The 27,511-nt window shown below is 45.0% G+C and overlaps 2 protein-coding genes across 4 annotated transcripts in view; one reads left to right on the top strand and one right to left on the bottom strand.

Annotated features, from left to right (window-relative positions):
- Window positions 1–3,145, top strand: part of DDX42 (DEAD-box helicase 42) — a 31,663-nt gene extending 28,518 nt beyond the window's left edge. For all 3 annotated transcript variants that reach the window (XM_081166199.1, XM_081166198.1, XM_081166200.1), the window contains one exon: window positions 456–3,145. In XM_081166199.1, coding sequence (XP_081022325.1) covers window positions 456–1,157 — 702 coding nt within the window. In that variant the 3' untranslated portion in view covers window positions 1,158–3,145. The remainder of the gene's footprint in view (window positions 1–455) is intronic.
- A 1,317-nt stretch (window positions 3,146–4,462) lies between these two features.
- LOC308571106 (parathyroid hormone/parathyroid hormone-related peptide receptor-like) lies at window positions 4,463–25,972 on the bottom strand. The gene is made up of 14 exons (XM_081166500.1): window positions 25,692–25,972; window positions 25,372–25,523; window positions 19,169–19,274; window positions 17,225–17,335; window positions 14,979–15,103; window positions 13,179–13,273; window positions 11,296–11,485; window positions 10,348–10,501; window positions 8,853–8,913; window positions 7,598–7,664; window positions 6,627–6,721; window positions 6,104–6,245; window positions 5,970–6,011; window positions 4,463–4,865 (listed from the first exon to the last, which is right to left on the bottom strand). Exons 2-14 carry the CDS (start codon window positions 25,447–25,449, stop codon window positions 4,488–4,490), a joined length of 1,644 nt encoding a protein of 547 aa, XP_081022626.1. The 5' UTR covers window positions 25,450–25,523; window positions 25,692–25,972; the 3' UTR covers window positions 4,463–4,487.
- Window positions 25,973–27,511: the final 1,539 nt, after the last annotated feature.

Below are 27,511 nucleotides of genomic sequence, written 5' to 3'. Positions count from 1 at the left end.
GTCAACTTCAAAGGTAGCCCCACATAGAACACATTGCAGTAGTCCAAGCAAGAGATAACTAGAGCATGCACCACTCTGGCGAGACAGTCCGCGGGCAGGTAGGGTCTCAGCCTGCGTACCAGATGGAGCTGATAAACAGCTGCCCTGGACATAGAATTGACCTGCGCCTCCATGGACAGCTGTGAGTCCAAAATGACTCCCAGGCTGTGCTCCTGGTCCTTCAGGTGCACAGTTACCCCATTCAGGACCAGGGAGTCCTCCACACCAGCCCACCTCCTGTCCCCCCAAAACAGTACTTCTGTCTTGTCAGGATTCAACCTCAAACTTTCCAAAATCCCCTTCCATCCAGCACCCAGCCTTCAATCTTTGATAGCGGTTGGCGTCACTGAGAAGACACAGAAAACAGGCTTAAAAATCCTCATATTGGTTATGGTTTTTGTTTTTCTCTCCTGTAGTCCCAGTATAAGAGCCATTTCGTTGCTGCCAGCTTTAGCAACCAGAAGACGGGCAGCTCTTCAGCAGGTGCCAGTGGGTGGACCAGTGCTGGCAGCTTGAACTCCGTGCCAAGCAACTCAGCACAGCAGAACTCAGCAAGACCCGACAGTCCCATGGGCATGGCAGGCATGCCAAAAGGCATGACAGGCTTCACAAGCGCCGGGAACTTAAACAGCGTCCCTGCCTTCCCGAGTCCTGGTGTTCAGGGGTTCAACAGTCCGAACGCCGGCAACAGCAACAGAGAGGGCAGCAGCGGAGGTAGAGAAAGGTACGGCGACAACCGGGGCAGCGGTCGCCACGGCGGCGATGGCCAGCGCCACGGCGACGGGAGCGGTCGCCATGGTGAAGGCCAGCGCCATGGGGAAGGCTATCGTCATGGAGACAACCGCCACGGGGACAGCCATCGCCACGGGGAAAGCCGGCATGCTGGCGGTGGGAGCAGCAGCAGCAGTCGCCACGGGGAAAGCCGGAACAATGGGGACAGCAGCCGGAACAGCGGCGAAAGCAGAAGCAGTGAGAATAGGAACACTGAGAGCAGGAAGGATGGCAACAGCAGGGAGAACAACAAGGCAGATGGAGGCAGTAGTAGGGACAACAACAAGACAGATGGCTTTGTCGTTCCGGAGCCCCCAAAGCGCAAGAAGAGTCGGTGGGACAGCTAAGAGCCCAGCAAAGTGGCAAGGTGCCCCTCTCGGTCACTCTCAAGAGGGCGTTTCTGCGTGGCTACTCAGAAGCATAGCAATGGACAGCAATGATCCCCAAACCAAGCCTTGGCTGGTGCGTCTGCAGACAGCTTCACTTCAGTGGCGCGTCAGTGTTGTGCTTTGATCAAAGGAAAGTGTTCCCTTTCTTGGAATTCCTCAGTGCTCTGACTTTTAAAAATCCGTCCATCTCGAGGGACTTCAAAAGATTGATTTCACCCACCAAGAACAAAAGATCTTTGAGAGTGTTTCTTTTTTAACTGAATGTTTCCAGAAAGAGGCTTTGAACTGGGTAGGTTTGTTTTATTCAGATCAATGTGAACTTGTACACTAACCCATCTCCCAGTAAGTGGCACGCCTGCTACATCAGCCCTATTCAATAGCCCTCTTTTCATCCCCATTGTCATTATGCTTTTACACCTTCGTTCGCCGCTCGCAATGGCCATCTGTGCCCAGACACGACCACCAAGTTCCTGTTTATATGATTTTGCATGTATCCAGCAGTACAATGAGACATGTAAAGTATCACAGGAAAACACAGTAGTTTCGACTGGGTCACTGTTGGCCATTGTAAGCAACAGATACAGGAGAAATAATGGTCTCTTGGGAAGAAGGGGGTGGGGCTCACAATTGATCTTGCCCATCTACACACAATCCTGCATGGAAATCATAATGTTCCATTATGACTTGTGTCATTTCTGCAAGTATTTTTTTTTTACCCTTATCATTTGATGCATCACTGCTGAGTAGCTTAAATCCTCCTTATTTGGGGATTGGTGAGCAGGTTCTCAGGCTTGACTCCCGCCTCTCCTTTTTGTCAAGTTGTCCACAGTTCAGGTAGAGAGAGGAAAGGCCAAAGGTTAAATCATTTCATCCCTCCTACTCCCTTGATAGTATCAGCATGCTAATAGCCAATAGAGAGAGCTTGAGATTCTGTTCCTAAGAGTAGTGGGGAGATGGCTGTAAATATGCAGGTGATGCAGCCTGCAAATTTGTCTCATTCTTCTCCATACCTAAGCCAGGTATGACGAGTTTGGCTGGAGCTAAAGGATTCCTTCTGCCCAGTGGAACAGCATACACGAGTACACACACACACACACACACACACACACACACACACGGAGACAGAATGAATGCTAACTTTCCCCATGCCAGTCTACATTTTTACACAATTCACCATCTTCTGTGTTCTGAATGTGTCCTTGTGGGAACAAAGACCGCTTGGCAAAGACTAGCAGAATCTCAGGTTGCCTAGACTGGAGCTCCTCTGCCTCCAAGGATGATCCTAGTGTCTACTCATTTTGGTCCCTGAACATGTGTACTGTATGGGCAACAGGAGCCACATTAAGCCTGAAGAGGATACGCAAAGATGGGCCATGGAGCCACAATGGCTGGCAAGATGAAAAGTGTCCATTTGGGTGGGATCTTGTGTTGATAGCTTTGTGAATGTTCCAGAAGTTATTTCCCCTCCCCCACCACCACCACCACCCAAGGGTGAAACAGGCTTGGGGAGGGAGATCTTTCTTATATAGCATCAAGTTAATTGTGATTGGGGGCTGAACCAGGAAGATTTCAAACTTTGTGAGTTTGAGACTGGCTGCTGAAGAAGCATTTTTGTGCAGCAATGTTAGAAGCAGGACTTGTCTGAAACAATGTGCTGCTTTCCCCCCCGAAATGGTTGTTGCGTGCACACATCTGGAAAGAGGCAAATGTAAAAATATTTGGTTTTTGGGGGTTTTTTTAACAGTGTGTTCTTGGGCTCTTTAATCAGATTCTTTTTTCTTTTTCTTTTTTGCCAGAGTGGTAGAAAAATCTTGTTTGCTGAAAATAGTTCACTTCTTGCTTCTCATTTTTATGAAGAAGTATCTTGAAACTGTCAGGATTCTGTGACATGCTGTTCCCTTTACTTTCCGCTTTCTCTTCTAGTAAATGTTTTATTACAAGGACAATTGCCTGGGATGTGCCTGCTTATTTTGGCCTATATTCTTTTACTCGTAAGTTGGTTTTGTGGGCAAAAAGTACTACTCGTTGTTAGAAGGAAAAGCAGCTTTAATAATTTTATTTCTCATGTTTGCACTACATCAAAATAGCCTTTAAAAACAACACCACCTTTGACTGCTCTAATTGGGGAGGGGGGAGTCAGAAAGGGTTTTGTTTTTTTCTTGCCCACATCAAATTGGGCAGGGGACCCTGAGAGTTTTTTTGCCACCTTCTGCAACATACTCCTTGCCACATTTGCGCAAGTCGGTTACCCCACAAGGTTAAGCACGCCTCTTGCTACCAACTGCTTTCCCTTGCAGATTATCTCTCTCAGCATCATTTTGTCATATTCCAAAGCAACAACTGTGTGTTTCAAAATGCAGGTTGGATGGTAAAGAAAAAGTGATTCCATAGTTGCCTTGGACAGGTATTCTGCAAGGTACTGAACCAAAGTATGCCTATGTTTGAGAATTTCTCACGTCTCGTCTAATCCTGCACAGTTGTTCACTGCAAGAGCAGTTGCTTTGGTTTTGAGACAGCAAAGTAGTAAGCTGTTACTTCCTCTCCTATTGGGGGAGATGATTTGCAGAAAAATGGCAAGCTTGTTTGAACACCCTTTTTTTTAAAAAAAAATCCATTCTGTAAAACAGAATCAGGGCTATCACCTAATTAGAGGAATTGGTGGTTGAGTAAATAAACTTGCCTTTGTCAGTCTTAATAGTGATGCCTTTTAGAGCTATCGAGAGAATTTGGACTAAGCAAAAAGTACTACTCGTTGTTAGAAGGAAACACTAGCTTTAATATTTTATTTCTCATGTTAGCACTACATCAAAATAGCCTTAAAAAACAACAACACCTTTGCCCTTAACACTTACTGAAATTGGGGTTGCAGTCAACTAACAAAAGCCTTATTGTAACACAAATGAAACAAAACACAGAAGAAAATGGGAATAGGAATGGTTCCTTTGCTTGCTTATTGCTGCTGAGGAGGCTGAAAGTGAGGTGGGGAGATGGATATATTCTGGAGGATTGGAATTTTTGAAAAGGCGTATCATGTGCTTTGCAGTTCGAACTAACCAGAACAATGCAATCTACCTAACCGCTAGCTCCCTCAGTACCCTTCGGCATCCAGAACCAAGCTTAAACCAATCTGAAATGGCAAATACATGGAACCCTCTTTCCATACTGACGTAGGTAGTAGAATGAAGACTTCCTGATCGCTACAGTGGTACCTGGCTCAAGATTGAAACTTAAACAGTTCACTCGCCTAGTTACTCTGATCCTAGAAAATTACATTTTCTCCGTTCCCTTTCATAGCATGGTCTCCAGCTCTTTTTTCAAGCTGGAGTGCTTCCCCTCCAAGGCTGTAGCACCGATGTTCTCCTCAAGAACCTTCTGCATCTTCTCCTGACTTGGAGAATTATCCAAGGTGGAGGAAGCCGGGGTGTACTCTGAGGCAGCGGCAGTGGGAGCAAGGTGGATCAGCCAATTTTTGGTACCAAGAGGCATGGCAACGGCTGCTGCAGACGTCACCCCCCAGCTGGCCATACTCAAGCTGACGCTGTTGGTGGCATGGGACACAAGCCCACCGTAGGAGTAGCTCCCGCCTGCACCGGCCGCTCGGGTCTTCTGCTTTATGTCCAGTACCAGGTTTCTCCGGAAACGGTCTTTTTTAATTTCTGCTTGCACCTGGTGGTAGAGGCAGACTGTCAAGGGAATGCAACTTAGAAAAAGACCATCGCCCGCCTGCTCATTCTCAGTACAGTCATATCTCGGGTTACAGACTCTTCAGGTTGCGTTTTTTTGGGTTACGGACCGCCAAAACCCGGAAGTACTGGAACTGGTTACTTCCAGGTTTCGGCGGATGCACAGAAGCGCCGAATTGCAACCCGCAGATGCGCCACTGCGGGTTGTGAATGTGCATCCCGCACGCATCACATTCACAACCCAAGCATCCACTGTACTTTGACAGCTGGTAAAAGCAGAACAATGGCTTGTTAACTGCCCATCCCTGCTAGTGTCCAATTTCTTTCCCTCTCTTTTCCAGTATGGAAAAATTTCAGTTTTGCACCAGCTAAGAGCATATGGGTGGGATGCTACCCCCATTCCCGAACTGTTCTATGAAAGGGGGGTGGGTGCCTAATTCCATTAAGGCCGTGGCTGTGTATCTGACCACTCAGAGAGTGCTCTTAGTCATTGAGTAACTCCAATGCCCCCTGTACATAAAAGATCAGGAGGATACCATACCAAAGGGCATAAAGGTAAAGGGACCCCTGACCATTAGGTCCAGTTGTGGCCGACTCTGGGGTTGCGGCGCTCATCTTGCTTTACTGGCCGAGGGAGCCGGCAACAGCTTCCAGGTCGTGGCCAGCATGACTAAGCCGCTTCTGGCGAACCAGAGCAGCGCACGGAAACGCCGTTTACCTTCCCGCCAGAGCGGTACCTATTTATCTACTTGAACTTCGTGCTTTCGAACTGCTAGGTGGGCAGGAGCAGGGACTGAGGAACAGGAGCTCACCCTGTCGCGGGGATTCGAACCGCCGACCTGATTGGCAAGTCCTAGGCTCTGTGGTTTAACCCATGGCACCACTCGCGTCCCATCAAAGGGCATAGGTGTTGGGAAATATTTTCCACTTTGGAAACGAAATAATCGCAACCATATTCTCCAGGCAGAAGAAATACCGGGCATGGGGAAGGAGGTTGACCCCTCCCCATGCAGTAGGTGCAGAATACACCCAACAAAGTGAGGATCGCAGCTACATATTCATGCATCTCGGAAGAAATGTTCCTTACCTCGCCATTGCAGAAACAGTAAATGAAAGCCACAAAGAAACCCTGTCAATAGAAAAAAAGAGACAACCATAGGTGGAAATAGCTGTGACTGAATGGATCAAACACAAAAGGCTTCACCTGCCATGAAGACCCACCTGTAAAGAATTGAAAAGCATCTCGTAGTGCATCTGTATTTGCCAGAGGACACTGGACACAGCTGTGTAAGGAATGGCCATGAACACCACGTAATGGACACCAAAGAGGGGCATCAGAACAAGGGTGGATTTTAGTAACTTCCTGGAAGGAAAGGGATTTTGTGTGGTCATTCCATTTTTGGATCGTCGAGGAGGAGAGCTGAAGGGCCCGTAATGGGGAATAAGGGAGGCAACAATGGGTGGAGACCTTAAAAGGGTAGACGCTTGAAGAAGACGGCACATAAGAGGAAACCACCATAATAACGCAGATAAATGATCTGATTAACGGCAAGAACCAGCTTTAAGTCAAATGAAGATGAAGAACAAAGCAGGACAGAAATCCAGCATGGAAGAAGTTTCAGTATTCTAGGCAATCAGAAATTAACAGAGCATTAATAAAGGGGGACATATTTCAGTAAGAAAGTATTTATTCATTGTAGTGCTAACACTGGGAGGTCTGTTTTAACTGCTCCAAGCTACATACCTGTACTGTTGGCGGGGATCTAATTTCCCTGCATTTGTCTCCCACAACTTCGATGCAAGGACTCTCACAATGTTGAGGAAGAGGAAAAAGTTCACCTGCCGGCAATGAAAAGACACTTCATGTCGCGCCAGGCATATTCCATGCCACTGAAATGCCATTCTTCAATTCCCTTTTATTTGCTGTGCTATAGAGAATGCATTTCTGCTGTTGGCCCATATGGGTTGTAGCCAAGCTATTTTTACTCAGAGTAGACCTGTTGAAATTAATGGGCCTAAGTGACTCGTGGTCATTAATTCTAATGGGTCTAACTCTGGATAAAAGTTAATTGAATACAACTCAATAAAATCACGTGGCGATGATCAGCAGTCATTAAAAAACAAAAACAAAAAAACACCCCAATACAATCAGTAATAAACAAACAAAACCAACTCAAACTCATCCTCAGCTTCTGAACCACTGCCTCAGCTATTGAGGGCACAATTTGCAGAATACCAGTATAATAAGAATGGGGTCATCGTCCCCCGCCTTTGAAAAGAGGAGGGATGAAGTGATGTTTCTGGAGGCAGGCATTCCATAACACAAAGGCAGCAACTGCAAATACTCTGCTTCTAATAGATGCTAAACGACCATCCACAAAAGATGCTACCCTTTGCAAGACCATGTGGGCTGATCTTACAACTCAAGCGCAGGATTTATATGGGAGAAGACACTCTTATTTTTTTATTTTCAACCAATTTTCGTCTGTTACAAAGTGGTTCTGCAACTGGCCCAAAGGACACCTTGACTGCCTCCTTCCCAGCCCACCCTAATTTGCATTTTTTAAGTTCATTTTCCAAATCCTTCCATCATGGAGCCCATGGCAGGAAACGTGGTTCCCAGGTGGTCGCCCATCCAGCTGCTGATCAATCCCACAGGCCTGCTTAGCTTCAGCAAGCTGGTGGTCTTGTACTCTTTTTGTGCCCTTATCTTACCACAACTGCTGCCAAGATAGGAACTTGGTAGATCCATTTCATGTTTCCAGCGCTGAGGTCCCAGCACCTGATGAGGAGAGGCTGAAGTTAAGCACAAAAGGGGTATATCCATATTGGGTCTCTTGCCCAACACCTTTGAGCCTCAAGTCCTTTTTGTATGATTATTATTCGTTTTTTCATTATCTGTCCTTCACCCTAAGGTCCTGGGGCATTAAAAACATGGCATAGCACATAGCTTATGCTAGGGACCCCTGACCATTAGGTCCAGTCATGGCCGACTCTGGGGTTGTGGCGCTCATCTCGCTTTATTGGCCGAGGGAGCCGGCATACAGCTTCCGGGTCATGTGGCCAGCATGACTAAGCCGCTTCTGGCAAACCAGAGCAGCGCACGGAAACACCATTTACCTTCCCGCCAGAACAGTACCTATTTATCTGCTTGCACTTTGATGTACTTTCGAACTGCTAGGTTAGCAGGAGCAGGGACCGAGCAAGGGGAGCTCACCCTGTTGCGGGGATTCGAACCGCCGACCTTCTGATCAGCAAGTCCTAGGCTCTGTGGTTTAACCCACGGCGCCACCCGTGTCCCTATAGCTTATGCTACTGAAGAGAATAGGAATTGGTCAGCTTTTGAGTTTCTGAGCTTCAGGACATTTTGGCTTCTTTCAGCCTTACGAAATTCAAATCATTTACACGACATTTTAAACCGGTAAATACTCTGATCATTATCACCAGCCCTGCAAGGTAGGTCCAAGTTTGCTTGTCCCAATATGGCAGTTTTGATATTTGAGGCCAAGAGAGTGGCTTACCAAATAGCACCTAATGAACCCGTGACAGAAGTAAGATTCAAACTAGAGAGGTTCCGATTCGGGCATTACCCCTGTAAAACCACTGGCCTGAATTACATACACTAGACTACGGGATTCCTAAGTTGGACATGAGGTTTGTGTTACTACAATTTGCTTTGATGTTGCAAAACTCGGCCATATATGAACTATAGCACAGGTTTTGCTAGTACCTGTATAAAAAATGGACCAGATATAGGAGTGGGGTTGTTGTTTTTTTGGGGGGTGATGTGGTGAAGATTATATTCTTTAATGCAGGGGGGAAAGCAGGTCCACACATAACATTTGGGATACAAAAAAACAAATCTGTTCCTATAAGTTAGTGGCTAAAGCAATTAATTTACCCTCTCCTCACTAACCCATCCTGCCCAATCTCCCTAAATAGTATTTTAAGAGAAGCAGAAAGTACATACTGTGTATCAGCCAGGGATGCTCTGACGCTGGCCCAAACAGACACAATGACAGCAGGTACCCCTCGAGGGAAAAAGAAAAACAAAAGCAAGCAGAAAGAGATCTGGGTTTCCAGTGAGCTCTTAAAAGGACAGTAGGAGAAAATGTGAGGCTGATAGTATACACCAGGAGGCGGCTACATAGTACCTTGCTGATGTTGGACCACAACTCCCATCATCAAGACAGGAGCCAGCCAGCAGTAAATCACACTGAGCAAGTTGGAGTTAACTCTTCATTAGCAAAAACAGGAGTTTCAGGCCTACTCCTCTCTGGCAGGTCTTGCCCCCATGAAGCAGTTGCTGAGACTCCCCACAGCTGCCCAAATCCCCTCCTCTCCAGGGTTTCCCCCCTGCAATCTGAGACTGTGCCTGCTGAAGCTAACCTCTCCTCCCCCCTCTTCATGCTTCTCCTGGGTCTGAGAGACTGAGGGAGAGAGGAGCTTGTTGCAGCAGGAGGGGAGGACACCCCTGCCTCTTCGCCAGCCAGACCCATCTCCATTTCTTGGCCTCCCTCCTCTCCTGCTTCAGCTTCTGCCTCTGAGTCTGGACTTCTCTCTGCCACAGATTCTCCCCGCTCACTAAACCCTGTGACCTCTTCAGCTTCCGACACCTCCTCTTCCCAGTATTCTCCCTGTGACTACCCTTCATCCTCCCACCACCACTCCCCTGGCACTGAGCCGCCTTCCCTTCTTCCCCAGCTAGATCCTCCCACCATTCCTCTGCATCAAACCAGTCTTGTGATGTCATCCCTGACCTTGCTGGCTGGCAAGGCTGATGGGAACTCAAGTTCAGCAACATCAGGAGGGCTCCATGCTTGCTACTCTAGTATTCACTGACTTTGTATGTGCCATACAAGTTCCCACTTCTACACAACTATGAATGGTGCAGGGGCCCTATCCATTGGGCCACCGTACCTCACCCTCTGTGCTAAAGGACCCCTGGACTGTTATGTCCAGTCAAAGGCGACAATGGGGTTGCAGCGCTCATCTCACTTTCCGGCCGAGGGAGCCGGCGTTTGTCCACAGACAGCTTTCCGGGTCACGTGGCCAGCATGACTAAACCACTTCTGGCACAACGGGAGATCGTGACGGAAACCAGAGCACACAGAAACGCCGTTTACCTTCTCACCACAGTGGTACCTATTTATCTACTTGCACTGGCGTGCTTTCAAACTGCTAGGTTGGCAGGAGCAGGGACTGAGCAACGGGAGCTCACTCTGTTGTGGGGAATTGAACCGTCAACCTTCCTAGGCTCTGTGGTTTAACCCACAGTGCCGCTTGTGTCCCATTCAAATAATAATAATTTATTACTTATACCCCGCCCATCTGGCTGGGTTTCCCCAGCCACTCTGGGGAATACAGGGGCAGCCTCTTGTGACCTTCACTTGCCCTGTTTGAGCTTCCCTGTGTAGGTTTATAGTCAGAGCAGGAGCTGAGAGACTGAACTGGACTGTGCTTACCCCACCCGATGAGTGTAAGAGCCCACAAGTAGCTTTTGTTTGAGAGGAAAGCCATGAAGATCAAGCTGTGGAGATAGAGACCTTCCACCAGGATCCAGTAGTGATTTGTAGCCAAGAAATAGAGGAAGATGGTCACAGCTACCTTGCAGCCTGCCTGAAAGAACGGAGAAGCAAACATCCTTTTTGGTGGTGGTGGTTGTTAGGACCAATAAAAAGTGTTTTGGTTTTTTTGTGTATTTTACTGAAATAATTTCAATTGTAAAGAAATAAAGTGATACAGAAAAAAAGGAAGGAAAAATGAAGGAAAGAAAAAAACGAAGGTGATTATAAGAAAGAAAGGAAAACCCATATACAAAAATGCAATATAAGATACTCCCATACATTCTTATATAAATCAATACATTGTTATTATCCTAATACTTATGTAGTTAATAGCCTGCAACATTCTGTATAAACTCATTCCAAATGTTATCGTAGTTATCCAAGCAAAGTCTGCGCCTGTAAGCAGTCCGTTCATAAGTTGCGAGTGTTTGTCATATTGTCCATCCATTGATAAAAGGGTATCATATTTTTATTCTTCTTAGGACCAAACTTTGGACCACCCCCAGTGGTCACAATCAAGTCTTTTGCAAGGTTTTTTTGGTTAATAGTTATTGTTCCTGCTGCTTAACTAGAGGTTAATAGGAGGAACAGGCAGGTTAACAGCATTCAAGTCCCAGAGATCACCATCTCATATTTTCTTTCTTTCAGAACTGGAATGCTGATTAATTTAAAATGCTGGGTTTTTTAATTATTATTTTTGATTAGGAAACCATCTTGATCTGGCTGTTCTGAAATCAGTATCCTTGTTCCCTAAAATTTCCAGGAAGATTTTAAGCCAAGTCACACATCGCACTTCTCAAGAGACACTGAGAAGAGCGAAGCAAAACCTAAACACTAGGGACTTACTAGCTGGGTCCTGGACCCCAAGGCGAGGCTCAGATCTTCAGCATCCCAGTCACTGTCCTGCGTTTTTTGCAGCCCCTCGAGTCGCGAGGTGGAGTACAACACGAGATCCTTCACAAAGATGCTCACAGCTCGGCAGATGAAGGAGGCAAAGAGATGGATGTGGATGTAATTTCGAGTGCAGTGAAGCCGCCTTAAACACACATTAATAAGCGGAAGAATTTATTTATATGTTATGTCTTATCCTGCCCGCTCTTCCAAGGTACCATGTGTATTTTCCACACCATCCTTTTATCCCAGTAGCGGCTCTGTGAGGTAGGCAAGGCTGAGAAAGAGTGTGTGATTGGCCCCCATCACACACACACACACACACACACACACACACACACACACACACACACCAATCTATGGCTGAGCAGGGTTTTGAACTTGTGTCTCTCCCCATTCTTAGTCTGGAACTCTAAACACCAGACGACACTGCCAGGAGAAAATAGTACGAGATAGCCAAAATAATAAAGAGCAGCTGTGCTCCTCATTATTACATGATTCCACCTTCTATTGTGGTGCGGGAGGAGATTCATGAGAGTCCCATGGACTGCAAGAAGATCAAACTGATCCATTCTTAAGGAAATCAGCCCTGAGTGCTCACTGGAAGGACAGATCTTGAAGCTGAGGCTCCAATACTTTGGCCATCTCATGAGAAGAGAAGACTCCCTGGAAAAGACCCTGATGTTGGGAAAGATGGAGGGCACAAGGAGAAGGGGACAACAGAGGACGAGATGGTTGGACAGTGTTCTCGAAGCTACAAGCATGAGTCTGATCAAACTGCGGGAGGCAGTGGAAGACAGGAGTGCCTGGCGTGCTCTGGTCCATGGGGTCACAAAGAGTCGGACACAACTAAACGACTAAACAACAACAACAACCTTCTATTGAGAAGGCGCCAGGCAAAAACATTCCTCTTCAATCAGGCCTTTGGTGGATTAATATTCTACAGGCTTTTAAATGTACCTGTGGGAAGGGAGGGTTATTGTTTTGCTGTTTTTACTTGTGTTTTTATCTTGTATTTTTATTCTGTGACCCCCTTGAGATCTTATGAGGAACGGTGGTATATAAATTAAGAATGGTAATGATAATAAGTGCTTTTTTCTAAAAAAAATATTTAGGGCTACTCTCATTTTGACTCAAGAAAACGACCATTTTATAGTTCACGTCAGGAAAAATAAATACGGCAAATGTACAAAAGTACAAAGATTCACAAAATGTTTAGGGGTATGCATAGCCCTGCTTCCCCCCAGAAAAAGCAATAATAATAATAATAATAATAATAATAATAATAATAATAATAATAATAATAGAAAAATGTGCCTTGGTAGAACAGAACTATCTTGCCACCACCTGTACTTACCTGAGGTTCTGTAAGCAAAGTCATCATCATTATCATTTTATTTGTACGCCGCCTTTCCATAGTTAAAACAATGCTCAAGGCGGCTTACAACATGACAAGATTTACATAATTACCAATGTAACAAAAGTCATAAGCAATAAATAAAGCACATCAGAAAGTACAGAACCAAATGGAAAACAATTTCCACATAAATCATAAAATCTAAAACTAAGAATACAATATCAATCACAATTTAAAATTACATAGATAAAAAATAAAAGCAATTTAAGAAACAAAAATGGAGCCCTCTCTGCCCAGCAGCAGTCCTTTATGGAGCCTGTCAGGCCCCGCCCCAAGCCAAGTCTACCCCACCACACATAGGAAACTAACCCAAGATAGTTTCTCTCATAGTTTTGCTGGCCATGATTAGTAGAATAAGGCCATGGGTTAGAGTTCAGGGGGTGGGATGGGGCAATAAATTAATAAGAACTGTCCTCCTTACTTGAAGTAGCAAAGGATGCACATGGCGACCACAAGGGAGGCGAGGGAGATGGAGTAGCCAACGGTGTAGATGATGCGCAGCCGGTCAAACACTTCCTGTGTGAGGAAAAAAAGAGCACAGAAGGACTGCAGAGCCATTGTCACAACTTGCTACGTCACATCAAGAACTCCCATCTAAAGCACTTCTCCCTTTTCCAAAATACAATATCCTCCAGCTGCTGCAATTTTCTCCTGCGACTTTCTGAAGAAAACAATCCTGCCACCGAATTACGTTCCCCAGTTGCTGGTACCTTGTTGAATTGCTCTTGAAGCAGTGGCAGATTTGCATGGGGCCGCCGTTGAAGACAGTTCAAAAACTGCAACTTGCCCCTGGCTTTGTGGACAGATTGCCAAGAGGGACTGGGCAAGGGGCAACAACTTCGCTGGCTCCCAGTAAGTTTCAAAGGGCTAGCCTGAACCTTTAATGCATGGGTAGGCAAACTAAGGCCCGGGGGCCGGATCCGGCCCAATCGCCTTCTAAAGTCTGGGAATCAGCATGTTTTTACATGAGTAGAATGTGTCCTTTTATTTAAAATGCATCTCTGGGTTATTTGTGGGGCCTACCTGGTGTTTTTACATGAGCAAAATGTCTGCTTTTATTTAAAATGCATCTCTGGGTTATTCCTGTGGGGCACAGGAATTCATTCATTTCCCCCCCAAAAAATATAGTCCGGCTCCCCACAAGGTCTGAGGGACAGTGGACTGCTGAAAAAGTTTGCTGACCCCTGCTTTAATGGCTTAGGAACCAAACAACAGTCTAACCTCTCTCTCTGTCTCCAATATTTGTTTCATTACCTTGACTACAATTATGGTGAGCAACACTGATTTGCTTTGTCGATTGATATTTTAAAGTACACACGCTACTTCTCTGCTTGCGATCGATAATTATAACATTTCAGATGTGTGATTATCAGATAAAATAGCAAATGGGGTCTGCAATTTCATCCCACCCCTACCACCTTTAGGGAGGTTATTTTTAAATCTTTGGAAATGATCAGATTATCTTCCCTCGGTCCGTTCCCCCCCTCCTCCAAACCAGGCCAAATATCCTAATTTCCTTCTGCAATTTGCTTTCCATATGCTCTTCCGTCGTCAGCCTTTACGGAAAGGATGGAGAACCTGTGGCTGTCCGGATGTTAAAATTACAGGTGCTGCGGGTTAAATCACAGAGCCTAGGACTTGCCGATCAGGTCGGCGGTTCGAATCCCCGCGACGGGGTGAGCTCCTGTTCCTCGGTCCCTGCTCCTGCCCACCTAAGCAGTTCAAAAGCACGAAGTTCAAGTAGATAAATAGGTACTGCTCTGGCGGGAAGGTAAACGACGTTTCCGTGCGCTGCTCTGGTTCGCCAGAAGCGGCTTAGTCATGCTGGCTACATGACCTGGAAGCTGTAAGCCGGCTCCCTCGGCCAGTAAAGCGAGATGAGCGCCGCAACCCCAGAGTTGGCCACAACTGGACCTAATGGTCAGGGGTCCCTTTACCTTTACTTTAGAGCTGGAAAGGATCCCATCTAGTTCAGAAATCAGTGTTGGTGGACCTCAACTCCCATCATCGCCAACCAGCGTAGCTATTGGTCAGGAATAATGGGAGTTCAACACCTACAGGGCCACAGGTTCATCACCCCTGCTTTATGGCACAATTTTTATGAGAACTTCCAATCTCAATAGATTCCTCCCTTCCCTTCCCTGTCCTTCAGATCCTGCCTGCAGTAGCCAATTCCACTGTGTCCTCCCAATACCCTTTTCCCCCTGCTTAGGAATTAAACCTTTTCTTGATTCTGCCGTTCCGGGGCAAAGAATATGGCGCATTCTGTGTAATTGGCCCAAGTCTTGTTCATGTTGGGCACCAGTTCCCAGTTCCCGTGAACATCACAGCGCCTGTAGGCGTGACCTGAAATAAAGGACAGGCAGAGTGTCCAATGAGATGGAGCGGAACGTGTGAAGGGGAAGATGCCAGCAAGGCTCAACAGTTGCACATTTTTTAAAAGGCCAGAGGAAATAAACTGCTATGGGGCTTTTGTTTACAGTGGTACCTCGGGTTACATATGCTTCAGGTTACCTACGCTTCAGGTTACAGACTCTGCTAACCCAGAAATATTACCTCGGGTTAAGAACTTTGCTTCAGGATGAGAACAGAAATTGTGCTCCAGCGGCGCGGCAGCAGCAGGAGGCCCCATTAGCTAAAGTGGTGCCTCAGGTTAAGAACAGTTTCAGGTTAAGAACGGACCTCCGGAACGAATTAAGTACTTAACCCGAGGTACCACTGTATTTGCATTGCATGGATTTGAACTAGATGACCCTCGGGGTCCCTTCCAACTCTACAATTCTATGATTATGTGGTTTAGAAATTATTATAAATTAAACAGAACAGAAAACAGTGCTTCTGAGCAAGTGTAGAGTGTACTGCTCTATTCCGAACTTAAAAATGGAAAGCGTAATGCTGGTGGTCAACAAAAAGAGGTTTAAAGACTCTCTCAAGGCAAATCTTTAAAAATGTAGTACAGTGGTATCTCGGGTTACATTCGCTTCAGGTTACAGGCTCCACTAAGCCAGAAATAGTACCTCGGGTTAAGAACTTTGCTTCAGGATGAGAACAGAAATCGTGCTCCGGCGGCACGATTGCAGCAGGAGGCCCCATTAGCTAAAGTGGTGCTTCAGGTTAAGAACAGTGTCAGGTTAAGAACGGACCTCCGGAACGAATTAAGTACTTAACCCGAGGTACCACTGTATAAACACCGACAACTGGGAGACACTGGCCTGCGAGCACACCAATTGGAGAACAGCCTTTACTAAAGGTATCGTGGGCTTTGGAGACGCTCGAACTCAGGATGAAAGGGAGAAACGTGCTAAGAGAAAGGCACCCTTTGCAAACCCTCACCGTGATCAACTCCTGCCCAGAAATCTATGTCCCCACTGTGGAAGGACGTGTGGATCCAGAATCAGCCTCCACAGTCACTTACGGACTCACTGTCAAAACCGTGTTTATGGAAGACAATCTTACTTGGCTACGAGAGATCGCCAAAGAAGAAGAGTGCAAGGCCTCCAAGCAAAGACTTGCTTGCAAGGTATTTCCTTTTTTTAAAAAAAGAAGGAACCCTGACTTCTCAACAAGCAAGACGGACCTCCACACACTCTTAAAAAATCATCTCCTAAAACCAGTTAAACTGTTATTATTTCCTAACGGTTCTTAAGAAGGATCTGGCCTGTTTACCAGCCTCCTGCTGCTATGGGCCAAACTTGACCTGATGTGTTGTTGTTTCTAAATAATGCAAATAACATCAGCTGGAGATGGGCTTATTATTATCAAGATTGCAGCAGGCATGGAGGGGGACTATAACCTTTTGCTCCCCTGCTGAGGTCCTGAGGAAAGATGGTATTTGCTGGGAGCAGAATCCTTCACTGGCACCCGATGGGAGGGCGAGAAGATTTTCTCCAAAAGCAAACAACACCTTCTTGAGGAGGGATTTTCCTCAGGGATTTTCCTCAGTATTAAATGCTCCTCCACCCTTCCTGCAATCACAGTCATTAAGAGACACCCTCCCAGCTGAAAAGCTGGTTCTCTTTGCATTAAAACACCCACACACATTATTCTCTGCATGTTATAAAATTATACATATCCTTGCCTTATCTATCATGTAATCAACCAATAAATTTGTGCATGTTTATTCAAAACCTGCCAAGGAGACCAGTTCATTTTGTTGTTTTTTTAGAGATTTTTTAGACAATTTCCTTAAGAAATCAGAGAGAGGAGCTGAGGGAAGTCCTGGGGGGAAGATTAAAGGGGAGTGGGGAAAAGGGGGGGGGGAATAATATATGTGAATATATGGATTGACAATTTGTTATGTTGGAATTGTTTAATAAAAAATATTTAAAAACACACACACACACACACACACACACACACAAACAACAACAACAACCAGCATGTTAAATGGCAAAGAGGCATTCTGCTTTAGCCCTAAACAACCAAAAGACCTGAAGCTTTTTGTGAAGGCCGAGAAAACGTACATACCCTGATGGTTGAAGTCATAGACGTAGTCAGGGCATCCGACGGCCACCTTTTTGCTGGGGAGGCTTTCGGGCCAGCAAATAATCCCGTCCCACTCAGGCAAGCAGTTGCCATCTAACAAGGAAATGGCACATTAATCACAACTTTGCATGATAGCGTTGAGGGGGGGCAGAGAAGAGCAACCTTCATCCTTGGGTTAAGTCAGTGGATGGCAAGCGTGGCAGGAAGACTCAAGCAAAATCAAAGAAGCACGTAAACATTTCAGTGTAGTATAGCATAGTATCTAAATATATATATATTTATTTATTTGCAGAAGATGGATAGATATTCAAGACCATTGGCTATTCTTCTACAGCTCTCCACAACAAATTGTTTTGAACAGGGATTTTCTTTTTATTATTATTATCATTTCTATTAAATTTCTGTTTTACATTTTAGAATATTCACTTAAACAACCTTAAAATATCAGTGACTTCCCTTCCTCTCTTTCCACGGTTCATTTTGCACAACATAAATCCCTGCATATTTTAGATAAACTAAACCAATCAGTATTCCATTATAACATCCATCAAAACTTATTTACACTGTTGAATTTTTCTTAACGGTGCCCATGTTTTCAGATATACACAATTTTCCTCCACATATTCAATAAACATTTTCCAATCTTCTTTAAATGTATGTTCTTCTTGTTCTCTTATCTATATATGTTAGGTCCGCAAGCTGCACATATTCCATCAGTTTAAGTTGCCTCTCATTTTCCATTTTTGGGCTAAGAAAACACGGGCTGCAGTGGTGGCATACATAAGTAGCCTTTTTGACATCTGGGAATATCCATCTGTGTTATCCCCAACAAAAAGAACTCTGGGTGTTTTTTTTTGGGGGGGGAAGTAGTTTTAAACATTTTTTCCAGTTTATTATACATTATTTCCCAATACTCTTTTACACTTTTACAGGTCCACCACATATGATAGAACGTACCCTCAGTCTCATTACATCTCCATGTAGCGAACAGGCATTTTCAACTCTGACAAATATGAATAGATAAAGCAATAGTAAGTTAAATAAATAACCACTGCTCGTCTTTCATGACACACCAAATCAGCTAACTATTGCTGCCCTTTCACGGCACCCAAAACCAGTCATCTCACTCTCCCCAACAATAGGGCCAGCCCTGTGAGTGCCACACTTTTGAAGGGGACACGTGTCAGTTCAAACAGCGTTTCTGCTGTCAATAGAAGGCTGATCGGAAGGAAGCAAAGACCAGCCACCCAGTGACTCGCTTGAAGATGCGATGGGTAATTTCCTCTTCTGCTGAGAGGTCGTTTGGGCTGACAACAGCTTTTACATTATTTTATTTATTACATTGTGTTTCTTCTCCACCTTTCTTCCAGAGCTTAGGAAGGGCGGCAGCTTAGGAGAAGGGCCTTTGCAGGCAAAAGGTTCCATGGATCAATCCTCGGTTTCTCCAGTCTGGGCTGAGAGAGACTCTTTATGAAGCTCTGTGTCTGCTGCCAGCCAGTGTGGACAATAATAAACTAGACAGGCCAATATGTTCCATTATGAAATACAAAGTGGAGCACATCACAAGATGTTTCCAATCCAGACCCAGATCTGCTTCATTTCAGCAAGGTTGCTGACCCACGCATCTTGCAACCAAATCCTAAAATCTCATTTTATTTATTTACTGTGGCACACAGTTTGTGGATCTGGACATAATATCATAGTAAGCTAAGGTTATTGGTATGATAAGGAGTAATTAAAAAAAACCAAGAGGCATCCCCAGTGATCCAGTCCAACTTTCTTCCTCCTTTAGGAGGCAACATTTAACAAGTGCCATGCTTTCCTTTGATGTCTGATGTCAATAATATGACTCAACCATTTTTAAAAATGTTTTTATGCATTTGGAGCCCCAGGACCAAAAGTTAGAAATGCAGAAAAAGCAGGTACCTTGGACTGTTTCCTTCTGGGTATTTATCTGCTGGTGACATTTTTCTTTAGCTTCGTTCAGCAAGTAAATCTGTTCTTCTTTGGTTAGAACATCATCGGTGTCCACCTGCCAAACAAATGAAGAAGGGAGAGATGAGGCTGGAAAGTCCATTGGCTCACCTGGGACCGTTTGGTTCCTCCAGCACCAGGCAACATCAGAGACAGGAATGTGGCAGCAAAGCCTCTCCCACTGACTTGGCTGGGGCTAGGGATGACCAAATCTGACAGTATTGGTTTCTCTTAGTTTCCTACTCTTACTCATCTTAAATCCAGCTTGCCCCCTTTCCAGTTTATTTATTTATTTTAAATCCATGTTCATTTTTATGCAGATTTATCCAAATATATATATGCATTTTTGTACACAATTTGGATTAATATATGCATTTCTGCAAGGGAATTCCACAAATGTAATATGGTTTTGTATGTTCTTCCCATCAATATATGTGTTTTTATATTGGGTGTGCAAAATTTGGAGAAAGGCACATTTCGAAGGATAAAATATGTAAATATTTTACATATTCGGATTTGAACCACCAACCTGATCGGCAAGCCAAAGGGGCTCAGTGGTTTAGACCACAGTACCACCCGCGTCCCATTTACACATATATACAACCTGACACGGGTAGCGCTGTGGGTTAAACCACAGAGCCTAGGACTTGCCGATCAGAAGGTGGGCAGTTCGAATCCCCACGATGGGGTGAGCTCCCGTTGCTCGGTCCCTGCTCCTGCCAACCTAGCAGTTCAAAAGCATGTCAAGTGCAAGTAGATAAATAGGTACCGCTCCGGCGCGAAGGTAAACAGCGTTCCGTGCGCTGCTCTGGTTCGCCAGAAGCGGCTTAGTCATGCTGGCCACATGACCCGGAAGCTGTACGCTAGCTCTCTCAGCCAGTAAAGCGAGATGAGCGCCGCAACCCCAGAGTCATCTGCGACTAGACCTAACGGTCAGGGGTCCCTTTACCTTTACAACCTGAGCCTAGGATGGCGGGGGGGGGCACTGCCAGCTTTACACTCCAGGAGGGTCTCGTCTCTCCCATGGCTGCCATGTTAGATTCAAACTATCAACCCATGTTGAGCTATGACCCCTTTTTCTCCAGCTTGCAAACTGTTTTCCCCAAATGCATCTATTTCTCCTCTTGCTTACGCCAGCCCACTGCGATTCTGACTCTCCTCCCTTCTAGCTCTGTATTGTCTTTTGCTAACTACCGAGAGCTCAGGGCTGGGCTGCCACCCCTCTGCGGTCTGGCAGAGAGTGTTTTCCTTGTTGATGGCTTCCAGGGTGGGCCATCGCCCTGTCTTTTTGCTCTCTTAATGGTCCATCTCTTCAAGCGATTACTTCATCAGGAAGCCAGCCTCCTGGCTTATTTTTTTTTAAAAATGAGTTGAACACTTTAGCATGCTAAATTCACTGTCTTGCACCCCAGAATTAGAACGGGAGTCCAGGTGTCCCATCAACTTAGAAGAATATAAACAAATAAACTTTTTAAAAAGTAAAAAAAACCAGGGAGAAATGTGTTGGAAGAAACAGGTATGCAATGGGAGAGGAAAACGAGATGAAATGTCAAAGCAGAGCTGGACCATTAGCGGCAAACCTTTAATGGATGGTCGTGGGAAACATGGATGTATTAAAAGCTGTGATGAGGTGCTATAAGATTGTTTCATATTTGCCACGGACCGGTTCATTTCCTTTGCAATATTGTCAGGAAATGGAGAAGCCGTGCCACATAAAAAGTGGGCGGCGAGAGACAATGAAAGCAGGCCCAAATGTGACTGCCACAATTAAATCACTCATCTGCACAGGCCATTTTGAGAAGGCCGATAAGGACCTTATCAAGAATTAAATTTCCAGAGCTGCTACAAACACAGGGAGGGACAGCAACAGCAGCAGCAACAACAAGGTCCTGCTATAGCCCCAGGTGTTAAAAGAAGAGATGGAATCAAGGCAACACAGCCAAACCTTTAGAATCAGAAAACGATTTAAAAAACCCATAAATGAATATATGCTGGGCTTTCCGCATCTGAACTGATCAAAATCTGTGCCATAAAATAAGAGGCGGGGCCTTTTCAACGTCTTGTAATTGATCAAAATGTCGCACTGGGACAAAAAACACAAGCGTGATGGAAAGGTGGGAATAAAACAGCTGCCTTCTTTAAAGTCACACCTTCCTCTTTGAGCTCTCATTTATATGAAATCATTTTTCTTTTTTTTCTCAAAAAAGTGGCATTTTATTTAAGGTATTTACAAAAAAGCAAGTTAAATATTAACAATTAAAAAAAGAAAAGACAGTCACAGCAGTGGAAAGTTGCCTACAACTTGTTGACTGACAATTGTCTTTTCATCCTAACAGGTCTTTTCAGAGTTCACTGTGTGTCTGGGGTGTCCTCGTTGTCGTCTTCAAGTCTCATGTCCATCTTGCAAGACCGTATCATCGGATGGCAAAATCATTGTTTTTGTGGACCTATATCAGCACTGGTCCACAAATTTCCCATCATTTCTCAGCTCCGCCAGAATGACTGAGAGCATCCTCCCATCCAAAGAATTAAGCAACTTTCTTGAACCTTTCCCCCCACCAATCCAGATGTTTTAACCACAACACCCATCAGCCCCAGTTCAGCACAGCTGGGCCCCAAGCTGAGGAAGGCTGACTTGCAGCAAAGGTAGATGTGCAGTCCAGGTGTTCATTCCCTTTTGAGGCTCTGCAAAGTCTGAGCTAGATCCCATTTCGAGAAGGCTGTCAACTTCGTCTCTAAAGTCCGGCTTCAACTGGAGGTGTAGCAGGTACACATATGGTATTTTGGGGAATTTGTAATCTTAAGAGTTTGGTTTTGTTATTTGGGGAGCGGGCGTTGAAATGGCTGTGAGAATTTGTGATGCAGCATCGCAGAATTGTTAAAACTAACAGGTGATGGAGGAGACTCTTGAGAGTCCCATGGACTGCAAGAAGATCAAACCTATCCATTCTGAAGGAAATCAGCCCTGAATGCTCACTGGAAGCACAGATTGTGAAGCTGAGGCTCCAATACTTTGGCCACCTCATGAGAAAAGAAGACTCCCTGGAAAAGACCCTGATGTTGGGAAAGATGGAGGGCACAAGGAGAAGGGGACGACAGAGGATGAGATGGTTGGATAGTGTTCTTGAAGCTACCAGCATGAGTTTGACCAAACTGCGGGAGGCAGTGGAAGACAGGAGTGCCTGGCGTGCTCTGGTCCATGTGGTCACGAAGAGTCGGACACGACTAAACGACTAAACAACAACAACAAACAGTTGCAGAGAGGTATAATTGTGCTGCCTGGAAAAGCTGGGCTGGAAGAAGGCATATGAAAGAGTTCTGCATTGCTTCATAATGTTGAAAGAGAGATCCCCTTTGAACCTCTGAAATATTTTTTGTGCCGACCTTGAGGATTCCTTCACCATCCTGTTACACCTGTCACCCTGTTAACAAGCCGTCATTCGTCTTCTCTGATTTGGGCTGCAGTGCCACACACTGCAGCCTAACCCAGCCAAGAACAAGACGTCTTTTGTCTCGTTCAGCTTTTGACAGCACCGTGCTAAAGTTAGCAAGCAACAGCTCTGCAGGCCAGAAACATGGAATCGGTTGGGAACTGATGTAACCAAACATAGTTTGCTTTGTGTTCAAGTCTGCCAGCATAGACTGCAGGTGATACCTTTCCCGCTCTGTTGCCATCAGGGTGGAAGTTTGGGGCAGAACAGGCAGGAACCCACCTTCCCAAATGCAACAGGGATGGCTTACAACATTTAGAAGTAACATACACCATCATCTAAAGGCCATTAAATTAAATTAACAGTTAGAACCAGTGCTTTCCCCCCCTGTATACAGTGGTACCTCGGGTTACAGACGCTTCAGGTCACAGACTCCACTAACCCAGAAATAGTACCTCGGGTTAAGAACTTTGCTTCAGGATGAGAACAGAAATCGCGCGGCGGCGGCAGCGGGAGGCCCCATTAGCTAAAGTGGTACCTCAGGTTAAGAACAGTTTCAGGTTAAGAATGGACCTCTGGAATGAATTAAGTTCTTAACCCGAGGTACCACTGTATATAAAAAAATGTTTAGGGGTACTCTCATTTTGACTCAAGAAAACCACCATTTTATAGTCCAAATTGGGGAACATAAATACAGTAAATGAACAAAAGTACAAAGATTCACAAAATTTTTAGGGGTATGCGTACTCCTGCGTCCCTCCAGGGGGGAAAGCACTGGTTAGAAGTAATATACATCATCATATAAAGATTACTAAATCTGGACCCCAACGAAGCCTGAATACACACAATGCATTTAAAGCACATTCCACACACCCCAAAAAAAGAATATTGGGAAGTGTAGTTTGTTAAAGGTTCTGGGAATTATAGCTCTGCTAATGGTAAACTACGGTTCCCAAGATTCTCAGCACGGTGAGCACACAGCTTCACTGCATCTCTGTTCCCCTCCAACTTCCTTTCTCGCATATATATTTTAAGTCGTTCTGATTTCAGAGAGAGAGCAGGATTGAGCAATGATTAGAACCTTAATCTTAGAGTCTTAGAGTCTTAGATTAGAGTCTTAATGTGACACCACTTTGCCACACCAAAAGACCTCGTTGTCTAACTCTTACTGTCTGATGGAACAGAAATCGCCACATTTCAGTTCCTGGGAGGGGAGGGTTGCAGCAAAAGTTCCTAGCCATTGGGCCAAATGTTTGCCATAAGGCCATGAGAGGAGGAACACAGGAAGCTCTCCCCCTTCAGATGTTCTTTTTTGTCGTGCATTCATGTATATTTGTGATTATGCCTCCGGGGTGGTCCCTCTTTCAATGCTGTTGGCACCTTCAAAAGTTTTGGGGTGGTCACACTGCTTCAGTGCCTACCTTGTCGCTTCCTACTGAAATCTTGTAACTTTTCACACCGCAACTGTTCTGTTTTGTTGTTGTCCTACTTTCGTTATGCTATATCCCCTCCGGGCAGTGATACGATACAATAATCTTTATTGTCATTGTCCCATACAGAACAACAAAATTGAAAAAATCTACGTAAGACATAAGCCTGCTATCCCAGCTATCCCAACCTGGTTAGCCCCCTAAAAACTCTGATACCCCATTTTTAAATACAATATACTCCCATAGAGACTCCTTACACTGCGTTTAAAACCAAAATCACATTTGGATAGAAACTGTTTCTCAGGTGGCTAGTCCTAGTCTTTATAACCCTGTACCTTATTCCAGAGACATCACCTTGCCAACAAAGGTCCGTATTGTTAAAGCTATGATTTTCCCAGTAGTGATGTATGGAAGTGAGAGCTGGACCATAAAGAAGGCTGATAGCTGAAGAATTGATGCTTTTGAATCCTGGTGCTGGAGGAGACTCTTGAGAGTCCCATGGACTGCAAGAAGATCAAACTGATCCATTCTTAAGGAAATCAGCCTTGAGTGTTCACTGAAAGGACAGCTCCTGAAGCTGAGACTCCAATACTTTGGCCACCTCATGAGAAGAGAAGACTCCCTGGAAAAGACCCTGATGTTGGGAAAGATGGAGGGCACAAGGAGAAAGGGACAACAGAGGACGAGATGGTTGGATAGTGTTCTCGAAGCTACCAGCATGAATTTGACCAAACTGCGGGAAGCAGTGGAAGACAGGAGTGCCTGGCGTGCTCTGGTCCATGGGGTCACGAAGAGTCAGACATGACTAAACGACTAAACAACAACAAAGTATTCTGAAAGCTTACATAACCACTCGGGGTGGTCCCTCTTTCAATGCTGTTGGCATATGCAAAAGTTTTGGGGTTGTCACACTGCTTCACTTCCGGTCAGTTGTTGTCCTACTTTCGTTGTGCTATATCCCTCCGCGCAGTGATCATGTGGTAGCATAGGGGAAGCGCCGCAAAACAAACTAAAGTGGAATAAATCTGCAACGGGTGCACTAATGATACTAATGCAATAAAACACCTACCTGGAAGGGCTCTGTGTCAGATGATGGCATCCATGTAGCTCCATGGTGTCAACACTGACGAGCAGGGTTACAGACAGGGAATCTCCTCCAGCCCTACCTAGGGATGCCAGGGATTAAAGAAGGCACCTGCCTGCCTGCAAGGCAAGCCCTCTACCATTTTGTGACTTCCCTTAAAAAAAAAAAGTATGAGCTGTGATCAAGGAAGACAAGCTGGAAGGGACTTACCAAAGCGCAGACCAAATTCAGAAGGGAAAAACAAAGCGCAGCTGCCGTGAAGCTCCAGATGTGGACCGACTCCTCCATGGCTCCTCCTCAGAACATCAATGCCACAACCAAAGCAGAAGAAAGTTGCAGTTTGGCTGCGTCAAGTCCTTCCCCTAAGAGGAAATCATTCAAAGCTCATCTATCCAAAGTGAAGATGCGTATATGCTGGAGAATATGGTACAGCCAAGCTAATCTCTCCATCCCCAGACTAAGCCTTCTGGCCAGTTTCCTCCAAGAACCTGGACTTAAAACAGCCAGCAGAAATAACCTCAAATACTCACTGACGACGTCAGACACTGGCGTTCATTTAGCTAGATGGTTCCTGAGATTGACGCTTAATGATGTTCAGCTCGGCATCCTGACCGCTTGGTCCTTTTGTCTCTGTGCCTTGCCTCTTTGGGGACGGTCTGTTTTTTCTCCTGCCACTCCTTGTTCCCCTCCATAGCTGAAGGGCAGAATTTTGTTAGCTGACTCCTAGTTGCTACATTTCCCACCTTCCCATATTCTCCATTTTTATTTGCAAGATCTTCCTGCGAGTGTTTTTTCTCACTTTCTAGGTCTTCAGTCTTTTTGACTTCATTCATTCATTCATTCCACAGTCAAGGTCCCAGGGCTAATCTTCTAAAAGCACAAGGCTTTATAACCTGTTAAGAAATTAAATATGAAGACATTAGACATAACTGTGCAATCGTGATAAGCCCATCGTCACACCTGCTCTCTTGACAAGTGCATTAGACGTTTAAAGCAAATGACTTTGGCCAAAGAGCCATGGGAACTTTCGCTTGTTAAGGGCGCTGCGAATTGTAGCTCTGTTGGGGTAAACTATGGTTCCCGGCATTCTTTAGGGGAAGTCATTTGCTTTAAATGCGCAGTAGGTATGCAACAGGTGTTGGATTGCCCAGCCTCTTATAAATCTGATGCCAGACGATGGGAAATTAATATATATTATTCCCATTTGTGGCATAGAGCTAATCAACCTGTTCCCTATAACTATAATCTCTGGTTCTTAATTCCACCTCAGTTCATCTCCTCTGCTCTTCACCTACAGTATCTCTTTGTCTTCTAGTCAGGGTGATATCCTGAGGTCCCTTTCCTGCGTCTCTGTAGTCCTGCAGAAAGTGAGTGTTGGAGATCCGAAAGGAATCTGGTTAGAGGTTGGTTAGAATGTCAGGGAAAATAAACCGCTTTGAGTTTTTATTACCATCAAGCTGTAAATATAAATCTTGCTATGCAAATAATATTGTGAAAACTCTGTTCCACTCAGGATGTCAGAAGGCACATTTTGCCAGGGCTATTTAATTAAAAACAAAAGCCCTGGACAATTTTTTTTTTAAAAATCAAGACTTTATTATGGATTTAAAATAACAATCCAGCAGAAAATTTGAAATAAAGTGAGAAAAGTACCAACCAACCCCTCCAAAAAGTAGACACCCCCCCCCCACAAATGCACTATTAATGGTATCACGAAGTTGTGGCAGAATACACCAGCTATAAAATGTCAGTCAAGAGGGGCTCTCAGTTTTATCTAATAAAGCTGATTTTTACTCCTCCTAAGGCTAATAGCAACTTGGGTGCTGGTGGGAGAATTTTGGAACTATGGCTTATGAAAGCGCCACTGCCATTTAGCTAATCACAAAAAAACATGCATTGCACTGACGCCTTTGTAGTATTTGGCCCTGAGTTTTTAAAGTCTTTGCAGATGCAACTACAGGATCCCTCTCATAAAGTGCAGTTTTCTACTTATGGTCCGCTTAAAGAGATGATGATGATGATGATGATGATTCCTGCCTGTTTCTTTGCTCCAAATCTCTCCCACTCCCGTCTGAAGGCGAACTAGCGCCTCCTCTGGGCGGCCGCGAGAATTGCAACCTTAAAGCAACGCAATATCTTGCAGCCTTGACATCCGAATCGATCCATTCAATCTCCGCTTTGAAATTAAACAACCCTCTCTCTGATTATTCGTGCATTATTATTTTTTTGAACACAAAACGCACACACTTGAAGCATGCTCACAAAAAAGAGTTTAAGAGCAATACACCCCCAGGATGTAAAAAAAAAGTCACATGACTACGATCTGGAATTACCATTTTATACATTTTAT

Source organism: Podarcis bocagei (assembly GCF_964188305.1).
Source record: "Podarcis bocagei genome assembly, chromosome: 13".
NCBI classification, from domain to species: domain Eukaryota; kingdom Metazoa; phylum Chordata; class Lepidosauria; order Squamata; family Lacertidae; genus Podarcis; species Podarcis bocagei.
The sequence above is the reverse complement of the archived record's forward strand: the minus strand, read 5'-3'. Positions and strand labels throughout refer to the sequence as shown.

Bases quoted from the DNA above. Each gene is read 5' to 3' on its own strand.
- LOC308571106 (XM_081166500.1), bottom strand. From the start codon at position 25,449: ATGGAGGAGTCGGTCCACATCTGGAGCTTCACGGCAGCTGCGCTTTGT. The intron at 19,275-25,371 runs GTAAGTCCCTTC...TTTGTTTGGCAG, and splicing joins TGAATTTGGTCTGCGCTTTG to GTGGACACCGATGATGTTCT. The intron at 11,486-13,178 runs GTAAGGAGGACA...TGTGTGTTTAAG, and splicing joins TGCATCCTTTGCTACTTCAA to GCGGCTTCACTGCACTCGAA.